General features: G+C 45.2%; 1 protein-coding gene across 1 annotated transcript in view; it reads left to right on the top strand.

The window, feature by feature from the left end:
• L2HGDH (L-2-hydroxyglutarate dehydrogenase) overlaps positions 1-13,412 on the top strand; it is a 173,644-nt gene that overhangs the window by 57,285 nt on the left and 102,947 nt on the right. The window contains exon 4 of the mRNA XM_086936602.1: positions 10,791-10,922. Coding sequence (XP_086792728.1) covers positions 10,791-10,922 — 132 coding nt within the window. The remainder of the gene's footprint in view (positions 1-10,790; positions 10,923-13,412) is intronic.

Here is a 13,412-nt window from a genome sequence, read left to right as displayed (position 1 = left end):
TCAAACATGTATCGTTGAGAGTTCCACTGGTCCAACGCCACGGGTATCTCCCATAGTGGTAGTACCCAAGAAGGACAGTGAAGGAGCTGTACGTATCTGCGTGGATAGGCGTCAAGCGAACAAGGCAATTGAAAGAGAACGACATCCAGGTCCACACATTGTTGAAATAACACATGTGGATGGTGCGTTGGTCTTCTCTTGCCTTGATTTGAATAAGTGATATCATCAGTTGAAACTCAAAGAGAATTTCAGGTACATTACAACAGCATTGGGTAGAGTAGTCCCAGAGAAAACGCCTTGGGTTGTGCTTATGGAGCCGTTCATACACGAAGCGGCACATCACCGAGCTGCTGGGTGGCGGCTCATAACTCGAAAGTTCTCCAGAAAAGAAAAAGACCCCAATGGAGACCAAAAGGGAGGTCAAGGTTCCACAGACTGTCCAGGATGACCAGGAGGCAAGCACAGCACAGAGCTTTGGAGATGGTATGGATGAAGCAGGCCCTAACGGACAGCAGACAATGTCAGAGAGAACTCCACCCTCCGTGTCAGCCAATCTCAATGGTTACAATGAACCCGCTTTCTTGAAACCACCACCAACATCCACCAGACACATTATTGGTCTGTTCCTTTATAAAAGACTTACATTTTGGTATGTGATCAACGACAGAGTTTTTCTTTTCAAGATGTCATTCGAAGTATCATACAGCCTGTCATGAATGCTTTCAATTATAGTGATGACATTGGCGTTCAGAACTATACAGAAGGAGCACGATAAGCCTCTCGCGCAAGTGTCGCTTGCTCACTATTGCATGTTTGACTTTGAATGCCGAGGAATGTGAGTTCCATAAGACAAAGCTAAAATTCTTTGGCCATATTTTATCTGATGGTGTTGACACCTGATCCAGCTAAAGTGCAATCGTTATCAACTACCTGTTACCCACAAGATATTTCCATGTTACGTTCATTTCTTGGCATGGCCAACTACTGTAGCCTTTCATGCTTGTGACAGATCATCAAGCATTGTTGGCCATCTTTGGCAATTCAAAAGCAAAGATGCCTCCTCACATTGAATGTTGGGGTCTAAGATTTCAAGAATACAACTACACAATCATGCTCCGTCTAGGGTAAGATTAAACTCTGCTGACTACTTCTGGCGGGTGCCTCCACAGTGCCATGGTACCCCCTTCCAAGATGGCTGAAACCTACATCAATTTCCTTGTGAAATCAAGCACACCAGCTGCAATTTCACTGGAACAGATTGCCACTGCCACCGGTCAAAACAGTGACCTGTTAAAACTAAAATGTTATTACGCATCAGTCTTGGAACTAGCCCACTCAACCAAAAGTTTAAAAATGTCAAAGATGAATTATCAATTACTCAAGAGGGCCTTATCCTGAGATGTATGAGAACTGTTATTCCAGAGAGTCTGCGATGACAGATAATAGAAGAGGCTCATGAGGGACATCAAGGAATCGTTGCCACAAAACAAGCTTTCCAAGACCGAGTCTGGTTTCCTCATCTCTAGAGAGTTGAAAGAGAATTGATGGCCTGTCATCTCTGTAACTGCCTTTCATTGAAAACCACTCAACACACCTTAAACATGTCAGAGTTGGCAGAGCATGTATGGGATAGAATTGCCATGGATTTCTTCATTCATCTTGACATTGGACATCACCTGATGGTGATTGTTGATAAATACTCCCATTTGCCAGTGATAAGGAATCTCTCATCTATCACTCAAGAAAGAGTCAAGAGGTTACACAGCATCTTTGCAACATTGGGTGTTCGTGCGATCTGAAAATCTGACATTGGCCAACCTTTAAACAGTTAACTTGATGTGAAGCATCAGAAGAACACCCCTCTTTAGCCACTGGCCAATGGCCTTGTCGAACGTTTCATGAGTACTCTTAAGAAAGCTGTTCATCGTGCTATATTAGCAAACCTAATCATTAAAACCTTCTTGAATTCTACTCTTCGAGGTTACTGTTCAAACCCTCACTCAAATACAGGTGACAGTCCTGCAACCTTTATGTTCAGGAGAGCCATGATGACCAAGTTACCTTAATGGACCAACAGAAGATCAAGTACTTCGGAAGACAACCATATAAAAGACTTGGATCATAAAAGGAAAATAAAGACCTATGCCAACAAGCCCCGATATGCAAATGACGATACTCTCACTATAAGAGTGCTTGTCCGTCAGTCTAGAAGACAGGAATCTGATGCTCCATTTGATGCTGAACCATTTCATGTTGCGACCAGCAATTGACACATTGTGACTACCCAACGTCCTGGGAAGTCCATTACAAGAGATTCTTCATGTTTCCGACATGTGGCACATCGCTCGTCTGACGCTGATGGCCATGCAGAGACTGGGTCTGAAAGGACAATTGAAAACTCCCTGACTGCTGTTAGTCCTACATCGCGAACGCAGCTCACAGACACTTCTACTTTCTGTCCCCAGTTTTCAACGACACAATCACGATGTGTGATCAGAGCACCAAATAACTTATCAAAGAGCTACAGTTGTGTATATATATTGTTTTTTTTATTTTTTATTTAAAAGAGGGGGAGATGTAGTGTTGTGCAAGTTAGCAATGACTGAACCCTTTTGGCATCTGATGGACTCCGTAGAACTGTGACGTAAGTGTTGGAGCACAGTGAAGTGAATGCAGGTATATAATGTTGAGTTTGTGGTTAAACAGAGAAGAATTAAGACTTGTTTTACTAATCTCTGCGTGTGGTGTAGTTATTTGCAGGTACCCATGCTGGCAGGACGCTACACATGGGTCCACAAAGAAAACAAATAAGCTGGGTCCTACCCATTGAAACGTCTTTCTGTGGTATTGCTCTCTTCAGCTGTACCTTGAGCTGCCTTTTTTTTTTACTAGCATCTTTCTACTTCTGGTAATTGGGTTAACTGTAATTGCCTCTTGGCGCCCAAGAAGATTATTGGTGGGCCATGGGACAGATTCAGAAATCTATCCTGAAATCTTATATTCATCTTCTTATTAGCCTCTGATTTCTGGCTAGCGTGGAATCTTTACACTTTTTCCACTATGATAAGATCGCATAGGGTTTTGCATTTATGGTCTCACTATTGAGGGTGGGCGGAGTTTCATTCTGCGGAATTACATAAAAATTCCACAGAATTCCACTAAGGGGCAGAGTGAGCACTGCAATTTACATAGGAGTGTCTGGCACAGAGTGATATGCACTGCACTCCAGTGCGGTGTATACCCCTAGTGCCCTTACATACTTATGTACGGGAAACAAGGGTTATGCGCTGCATTGTAGTGCAGTGCATACTCCTCAGTGCCCTTACATAAATATGTAAGGGCTCCAAGGGGTATCCGCTCCAGTTCATACCCCTTGGTGCCCTTACGTACAAGGGAAATATGCAAGCGCACTAAGAGGTATGCGCTGTAGTGTAGTGTATACTCTGTGCTCCTACATGAGTATGTAAGGGCATCGAGGGGTGTAAGGATCTCACTGTTATTTCTGCAGGAGCGTCCAGGAACCGAAGACAGGTCCACAACTTCCCACCAACACCACCGTGGCTATCAAACTCTAGATCACGAGGGTGCTTGCGTGGAAGAAGGGAAACAAAACAAGAAAAGGTTTGGGGAAGAATCTGTGGAGCGATACCCTCTACTGGCTGATGCAACGATCTCCTTCACTGGCTAGCTTTAGAACTTGGCAGGAGCTGAAAGGGAAGGAAGATATTACAAAGACAGTAAGGAGTGGTGTGCACAGGAAGTATGTGTTGGTGGAATAGTTACCTGTCTTCTCTGTATGCAAAATCAAATGGTCGGTGTGAAGGTGAGTATGTCTTCCTAGGCTCAGTAAGGGATATATGAAGACCGTGAATGTTCCCTATAATAATGATAAGGGAAAGAATAGAAAGACCTTTAGAAAATGTATGCTGTACTACAATATTCTAGCTCCCCCCGTCAACCCTTTGTCTCACCATAGCATAAAAGGAATGAATGGGTAGTGTCTGGGATCTGTTATGGAGCAAAACAGTACTTCTTCACCAAATGCATCTAAGAGTCACACAGAAAGGAAAAAAGCGGGTATTAACAAGTGTTGCTCTATGATATCAAAATATGAGAAAGAGCAGCGCAGGGCGCTGTTACCAGTCTTTGTAAAGGTCTTCTGGCTTGATTGGAAGAGTCTTGCCGGAATGCAGCCAACAAGCTGGGTAATATGCTCCATTGGAGTTGGGCCAAATGAAATGGGGATTAAGGAACGTGGACAAAGGGGACGGGCGGAACTCCAGTACCAAAAGACCAGCGGAACCGCCCAGTCTAGATCCGGCCGGCCGACGGAACAACAAGTCCGGGCGACGGGCGGAACCCGACCAGTAGCAATCCGGCCGGCTCTCGGTAGTCAATGGGAGGAGTCCGGCCACGGGGAGGTTTGCCAAGGATGGGAATAACGTGAGCTACTGGTACCACGTAGCGGAAGAGCTCTGGGGAATACAACACGAACAGCGAGTTCCAGGACACAGAACCAACGAAAACGAGGAATCTCCTTTAAAGTTGCGGCGGGGAACGCACATTCTTGAAAGCAGGAAATACCACGAAACTGAAGTGACGGGTATCGGCAAGGCTAGAACGCAAAGCGTTTTGTTGAGAGGAAGCCAGGTTCTTAAGCCTGCCTGACCTCCTCGCGCATGCGTGCTGCCGAGCCGCCATCTTGCATACTGCGGGAGCAGTCGTGACAAGGGGTATCCGCTCCAGTACATACCACTAGGCGCCCTTACATACAGATGTAAGGGTGCTGAGGGGTATGCACTGCACTGCTGTGCTACTTTACAGGACTGGAAGAGGGAGCAGTTCCTCTGTGTTTAAAAAATCATTGCAGATTAAACTTTAATCTGAAGTGATTTGTAAACATGGAGGGATTGCTCCCTCTTCCAGCCCTGTTTAAAGCCATTCTTAATCATTCGTTCCATGAGTGAATTACTCCATCCGCCGGCGGGATTAAAAATCCTACCCACTCCTACTCACAATCTCACATTAGCCAGCTGTTTACTGACTCGTGGTTCTTGATTAATTTCTAAGTCGCGTCTATCAGCTTCCTGTTTTGGCTACAATCTCCTTTTGTGTTGTACAACACAATTTACTCCTACTGTAATTTGAAACATCTGAGTTGTCAGTACAATGAAGGAAGTCGCTTATTGTCTTGAGCAAACTGGGTGTCCCCCTTGCTGCCACCTGAGCCTTTCTGCTGGTAAATGCCATATTGGTGAGTCAGGAGATCATCTCCGAGATTTCAGCCCAATAGATTGATATATGTTTTCTTTGTACCTTGATTTTATACCGATTTAATAACAAGAGGACAATTGTGTACAATTTAGCTTATGTGGAACTTGATGTTTTCGTTCGATAACTTTATTTCGGCCACTAAGAGCCATAAAAGTACAGATTAAAACAGTACATCCAAGATAAGATAATAAATACAAAGGCAGTAAAAATAGTAAAATAAATGTTAAAATATAGTTCTGTATCAAGCTAAGAATAGATTTAACATAGATTGTATTATCGAACACAGACATCATAATAAAAGGGTAAGAGCTACTGGGCAATAGCCAAATTATTCAGGTTCCTACGTCTGTACCACATGGCATTAAAAAAGCGTGAGACAGCAAATACAATGGGCGGGTGAGCGTCATATTTAAGCACTCAAAAAGCTTGGGCACACTGGCGGAAGCCTAGATTCCTACAAATTGCTAACACCCAATAATTCCGGGCAGCCAAATAGGCTGGACAGAAAAAGAGAACATGAATTTCATTTTCCTGGGGGGATCCGCATGCGGGGCAATCCATGCTCTTATTAGCATCCCATTTACAGGTAAATGCCTTTAGGGGCAAAGTACCCATCCTGAATTGCATGTATAATTTCCTGCCTAAAGCAGGGTGTATCAGATCTAAGAATTCCTCCCTTTTATCTTCTGTTTTAACTTGCAGAAATTCGGTAGTCAATCTTCCTCCATTAGTGCTCGCATGCAGGGATGCTAGGTTATATTTCCTAAAGTGAGTGAGCAGATTAGCTTTAGATAGCTCCAAGCAGGTTACATCAGGGGTCTCCCACAATTCCGGTAGGCCAATACGAATGCAAGTGGACTTTATGTGGGTCAGCCACCGGATATTCTTCCTTCTCAGAGAATCCCAAATGTCCCTGAATTCGTTCTTGTAACACAGGAGTTCAGGTACAGACCATAATCTCTTCCAATATGCTAGAGGGCGAAATGTCATTACCTCCTCGATTGGAAGTAGCCCCAGATCGAGATGAAGGGGTACGAGAGGGGTGCTCACCGGTAGACCCAATATATTTCTCATAAATGTATGTTCTACCTTGGATAGACTGGTAGATTTCTGGTGACTCCATAGTTCTGCCCCATATAAGGCTGCCGCTCTAGCCTGGGCGTTATAGATTTCAATTACTGGCGCTGTCGGTTTGAACTCAGACTCTCTGTGCAATCTCTGAATCCCCCCAACCACTTTAGTTAGCTTAAGTGCAGCTTTCATCAATTGCGAATCCCAGTCGAGGTGTTCACCCAAGGTAATACCCAGGTAGTCGAAGATCTTAACTCTCTCCAGCGGGGTTCCACCCAGAAGGGGATTCAGGCGTGTCTGCATCGGAGGGTTAAAAACCATGAACTTGGTTTTGTCAAGGTTTATCTCCAGACCCCTGGATACACAGAAGTCGGCAAAACCATCCAGGGTTCGTTGTCTTGGACAGCAACAGGGTGTCGTCCGCGAACATCAAAGCGGGCATTCGTCCTGTGACTAACCTCGGAGCATCAATATCTTTAACTCCGACAAGATGGTTAATTAGTCCATTGATATACAAACAGAACGGAATTGGAGCCAAAACACATCCCTGGCGAACCCCTTGATTCACCAGAAAGCGAGCATTTAGATCACCCAGCCTACCGCACCTGACCTGCACGTAGGTACCAATGTGTAAGCGCATTAGGACATTTAGGAGGTAGTGTGGGAGGCCCAGATCGAGTAATACCCCCCACAGTTTGTTCCTGGGAACCAGGTCAAATGCTGACCGCAGGTACACGAAGATCATGTAAAGGCTGCCACCCTCTATAATCACCGTTTTCCAATAAAGGACCTGCAGTCTAAATAGCTGGTCCACTGTAGATATACCCCGCCTAAAACCATCCAGCTCTGTATTCTATCCAGAATTATCTTGTCCATCAGTTTTTGGGTGACGTCTATCAGGCTAATAGGCCTGTAATTAGACGGTTTAAGAGGGCAACCTTTTTTAAAGATGGGAACTATTTCGGCCCCACGCCAGGAGTCAGGGGGATTCATGCCATTGAATATGGCATTATAGAGGACACATAGGTATGGGGCCCAAATTTTCGGTTGGGTCCGGAAAAGATCTCCTGGTAACTTATCTAGGCCGGGCGCCTTGTTCGGAATCAGCTTAGAAATAGCCCCTTCCACCTCCAGAAGCGTGATCTCCCAGGTCCCCTCCAGTCGATACTCATGGGGGAGGCATGGGGGAGAAACTGCTGGACCATCGTAGAGCGGAGAAGCATATAAAGCCTTAAAGTGGGCTTCCCAAACAGTCGCAGCTATATTAGGTTCATTAGCTTGATTGCCCACCCTGCTTCCTCAACTGACAATTGTCCAAAAGGATTTTGAGTCCTTTACCTTAAGGGCAATTCTAAGTTATTCCCATTTTCCTGCCTCCTACTCTTTCCTCTCCCTCTCAATAACCTGTTTGTAGAGGTGCCGTTGGTATATGGTCCTTGTCTTGTCCTGTGATTTTACCGCTTGGATCAAGTCCTTTTTGACTTTCCTACAGGTGGCATTGTACCAGGGGTGTACCGAAACAGTTTTAGGCCTGGAACTTCCTACCGGGTTAAAAATCTCAGCTATATTCAGAGGCTCATCTCCGAAACCTAGGTCCGGAGCGTGGGCCTCCCATTTTCCCATGTCACTTAAATACGGCAAGGCCCTTTGGTATAGATCGGCAAACTTTTTAGGGGAACCTAAAACATATGGCCATTTGACTCTCCTCCTATCACATCAGAAGGCAAATTTGTACAGGCCTAGACTCCCTGGTTTCAATGTCAAGACCAAAGGGTTATGGTCACTGTCATCCCTGGTATATATCTGAAAATCCAGAACCAGCCCCCAAGTTCTGGGTTCCACCATGATATAATCAAGAATGGAAGTATGGCCTACTCTGTTGAAAGTAATTCACCTGGTCTATCCGAGTGTGTCCATCCGTTGCAAGCTCTAAGGGAAGAGGAAAGGGTGAAAGAGTTTATTTGGAGAACCAGTGGAGTCCAGGCTCTAACTACCGGGATCTGAGGTTCAGGGACATGCCAGAACTGGTCCTGACCGCCAATGCCCTCATCGGTTACATTAGTGAGTGGCTCGTACTGGCAGTTGAAATCGCCGCCAACTATTAAAATGGTGGTCGGATTAAGGGTCAAGATGAACTGCCTGAGTTGGTCAATAGCGACAGACTCCTTCCCGCTTGGGGTTGGTCGCGAATAGATATTTATCAAAGCCGTTTGTCTACTATCCGGTAGAGTAAGGAGAACGCACTGGTCATCCAGCGAGTCGGTGGTAATGGGCTCTGCCTGGGCTCCCAGATGGGTACCTACCCAGATACTGGGTCCCCCAGAAGGTCTGCCCCTCGAGGTTGCCGGAATATTAAAGATGGAAAACCCACTCCTCTGGATGTCTCCCAAAGCCCATGTCTCCTGGAATAGGCAAACATCATTTTCCTCCACAAAGGAGCCCCACTCTGGGCACGGCAGCTTGTTTTTAATCCCGGCCACATTCCAAGAGAGAATTTTAATTGATTCTCTTGGCTCCCTCCGCCCTGTTTCTCTTTCGGTTGTATCAAAGCGTACCTTGGCGTTGTTCCCACTTGGCAGTGATCCCGCCTCCGCTGGCTCTCCTTCACGGATCACATCCTCTTTGGCCTGGGATGCTAGGGAGCTAGTATTCGCCTGCCTTGGTGGTTGAGAGGGGCTGGTTGGTTCGCCATACTCCTCAGCCCTGGCCCCGGTATCAGTTTGCAGAGAGTTGGATCGAATATCACATGCAAGCAAAACCGCTACACTCGGGGTTTGGACTATCTCCTCTAACTGCCCTTCCCAAATCCCACCCTCATCCGCCGCTAATGCTGGATTGCTAGCAACCCCCAAAGTTGTTTTAATTCCTTTCGTTTTTAGAAAGGCGAATGCAAGTTCGGGGCTTACATGCCTTCGTGGGGAACTAAATTAATTGAATTAAAGTGAAATTTATGCATTCCAAAAGGGTAAAAAAATTGATAAATTCACCATTTGAGGTAGAGAGATGATGGAATTTGCCTTAAAGAAAAAAAATCTGCATAAGTGTTTCCTTTTTTACAATTACTGTACTACATGAATGATACAATTTACCAAATAACTTAACAATTAAACATATATTTTGTTTTTCTTTTTTAGCAAACATCGCATCTTTACATATTATTTGAAGCAGGAATTCTGTGCTTGTTCTCACCCTTTACATATTTGTTCTCACCCTTTATATATTTGGTTATCATTTTTTTGACTGCTTTCTAGAAACACATTTCTTTCATTTTCCATTACAGGGATGTAATGCTGACATTGTTTTGTATCAGAATATTGCACGGTATTGTAGTAATTGTTTTGCTTGGACTTTGGGTCTACCGTCATAAATATAAATTCCCGGCATTGGAAATGCTTTAGCTCGAAAACTCAGAACTAACTAAAGGTAACACATAACACATGAGACCACTTGGCGACAATATAGGTGTCTGAGTGTGCCTATATGTGACGGATGGAAAGGTGCGTGTGTGTGTGTGCGTGTGTGTTGTCCTTATATATAGGTATATTTGTGTATTCCCTGAACATATGTTGTTAAAGTGCATGCTTGCCTCATTTGGAATCAATCTATGTATAAATGGAAGGCTCTTACTGGGGCCAGACGTGTCCTTATATTTTGTATACCTGTGTATATGCAATATACAAAAACGAAACCTGTTTTGTTATATGGGCACCACTGTGTAGTATCTCTTTACCTTGTGTATCTGACACACAGTCCGTTGAATTTTTGAGCAACGTCTACAAGAAATATTGTAAAAGCCAATTAGTCTGGCCTTCAGTTTGAGTCCTTCCTAACATCTTTTAAAGAAGCCTTCTGCAAAGAAAAAGTCAGAACAAAATACAATTACTTTCTGTACACACTGAATCTGTGCAGTAAATAACGAAATGTTTGATGATTCAGTATACTTTCCAAATGTAAAATAGTAAGCATGATAATGTAGATTCATCACAGTACACAGAAAGATACTCCAAGCAACTGATAGTATGAAGTGAGAAAGAAACCTTCCTCAGGACAGATCCAAACCCCAATCGAAGTCTATTTTTTTTTTCAAGAATTGGTAACAATAGGTAAATAGACGGCTTTGCTGCCAACCCAGATATGATTAATAAATACTGCAGGCGTTCACCAGCTGCACACACATTGAATGGAATTTTTGTCACATGGATGAAAAGCAGTAGAAAATATACATTTGCCTTCCAAATACTTACCACATGTTCCAGTGTAGGTTATGAGATATATTTCACCCTGCAAAGAAGGCACAGGCATTGCCTAGGGTGATAGATAGCAAGTTCATATTGAGCATCACCTGCCAAGCAAAAGACCAGACTAGTGTCAGGATCTTGACCAGTGACGCTTTGTTAGGTGTCTGTTTCCAATGTTGATTGGGCTCTCTCATTTTCTTCGCATAGCTCATAGTCGCGGTTGACCAAGATGAAATCCCAAGACTCAAAGCTCTGTACGAGCGAGGCCTCCAGAACAATGTTCAAGACTTGGAACTCATCGGGGCAACAGAAATCAAGGAGAAGGAACCATACTGCAGGGTAAGTTCTCAGAATGTCTCTTCAGACCAAATCTCATCCTTCCAGTCTACAAAATATTCCAAAGCTAACTACTTCCAAGTGACGATGGAACTGTCAGTGTAGCCTCTAAGGACCCTTGTTAAATAAACTTCCCACAGTGATATAGAATGCTTGATGTCAAGCTGTTCCACTGGGAAAAAGCTCCCAGCTGAATGCAGGGTAAGGGCAAAGTTTTAACACAATATTTGTCACTGTTTTAAAAAAAATACAGACCTGGCAAGAATCGAACTGGATCCCTGTGGAACGTGTGGACATTCTCAGTGTGCCTCATCTTTTCTCCAGCTGGAAGTGTTGGAAAGACTAAGGGGTCGATTACGATCGCAGAACGGACTTGCGTCCGTCCGCGACCCCAGAGCAGGAGGCAACCTCCGCATGGCATGCGGAGTTCCCTCCTGTGCAATTAGGATGTGACCGCCACCCTGGCGGTCACATCCTCTATTTTTAACATTGCCGCGGGTGCAGCTTCAAGCTGCACCCGCGGCAATGTTAAAAATGCACGCATTGCATTTGCATGCAGAAAGAGGCAGGCACCGCGCGGTGCCAGCCGCTTTCTGCATGCAAATGCAGGGGGGTACCATAGGTACCCCCCATGTGCACCCCCACCCCCCTTCACCTAGGGGGCCTGCAACGGGCCCCCGCAGTGAAGTTCCGTATGCTTTTCCGCGGCGGAAAACCCGCCGCGGAAAAGCATACTTTACTGGCCATCCTAATATGGTGGACGGTGTCTGGAAGACACCGTCACCATATTAGAGCTTTTCCGCCGCGGTTGTAAGCCGACCACGGCGGAAAAGCTGCGGACGGAAACCAGGACCCACCAGCCATCCTAATCTGGCAGTGGGTCTTTGGTCAGTCCGCTGCGGATTTTCCGCATCCTCGGGGCCGGCGGTGGCTTCCGCCGGCCCAGAGGATGCGGAAAATCCGCTATCATAATGACCCCCTAAATTTGGAACTTCAGTTCTTCAATGCATTGAAAACTGAAAGTGAAAGCCAGTATGTCAAAAACACCATTGCCTTAGTTCACAGCAGTGCAGTTTCAGTGGCAGTCTGATGCTTTCTTCTTTACTGCCTGCTGCTGCTGGTGGCGGCTCCAGACTGATGCAGAAGAATAGGTGGGGAGGTAAAGGGGGCACCGACTGAAGACTGCAGAAGTGATGAGGGACCCTGCTTGTGATGGTCCTAAGTTATGAAGAAGTTTGTCTTTCCAGTGCCACCTAGGAGGAAGGAGTCTGAGAGGATGTTTGGTTAGTAAAGCGGTATTGCCTTTTTTTTCCCGTACATGCCACTAAAACATGTATACTATCTTTCATGCCATCATAACTGCAATTGAATACAGTTTATGTTGATGTTATGTAAACATTATTTAACAATTTGGTTAGCAACATTAGTTTTGTAGAACAAACTCTGCATTAAAAAGTGGTGTTGCTCTGCATCACACTGTGGCCTCCTACATCTATATCATGGACTTTGTCGGTGTGCCGCGGGACGGTATGATTGTCAGAACACGGTGTCAGTGCTTCTAGTATGTGGCATGCCTGACCGGTGTCTGAAACGGTGACACACATGTTACGCTCATGTAGCCCGTTTGAGCAGTTTCTTGTCTGTTACCCCTTAAGCAAGCGCTATTTTGGTATGAAAATGTGTTACCTTTTACTTTTGTGTTACCTCATATACATGCATCATTTCCCTAGCTCTTTGTGGTTCTCTTCCTGTGTTGCTGAGCCCATCAGCTATTTACAGAGTGCTGGGTGAGATTCAGGGGTAGAGTGAGGCCTTGGCATTGGAAGGTGCGTTGCTGCATATAGTATCATGGATGGGAGACCGCCTGGACACGCGTTCCAGAAGGGAGGTTGAGTGTTTTAGCTTGAATCCTCATTTGTGACAAGCTGTTTGGTCACAGCTTTGAGGGTTCAAGGATGACTCTGCTCATCTCCGGTTTACTCACATGGGCAGGTAGGTGTCCAGGTGCATGAAAGTGACAATACACCATGGTACAGGACACAAGGACACTGGGGCTGAGGCATGTCTCCATCTTCCTCCATCTCTCTGATGCACCGTTCTTGTACTGGCAGGGGGAGGAGGATGAATGGGCTGGGGCTGTGAGCGTTCACCACCCCTGTCAAACCTCTCGGCTTGGAGCTTAATAGCCATATATAGAACTTTCTGTGCATACTCTGCCCTTCCTGCTTGTCTGCCTTTAGCAGCGGTACAAGAGCAACTTTCTTCATTCGCGGAGCAGGCGTGGCTTGTGTGGTGATGTCAAGTGGAGCAAAAAAAAAAAAAAAAGATCCACTCGGAGTTTAGTTTACAGACAGAAATATTGGCAGAAAAAAGACTTTTGTAGGTGGTTAGTAGGCTACTGCAAATATTAGTAATCTACCATCCATTTATGTAGTGTTTGGGACTCTGGTCTCGCTTATTAGGGAGGCACAGTGCTTGCAGTTGGAGTGTGTT

The sequence above is a fragment of the Lissotriton vulgaris genome, chromosome 9 (genome assembly GCF_964263255.1).
Source record: "Lissotriton vulgaris chromosome 9, aLisVul1.2, whole genome shotgun sequence".
Classification (NCBI taxonomy): Eukaryota; Metazoa; Chordata; class Amphibia; order Caudata; family Salamandridae; genus Lissotriton; species Lissotriton vulgaris.
The sequence above is the reverse complement of the archived record's forward strand: the minus strand, read 5'-3'. Positions and strand labels throughout refer to the sequence as shown.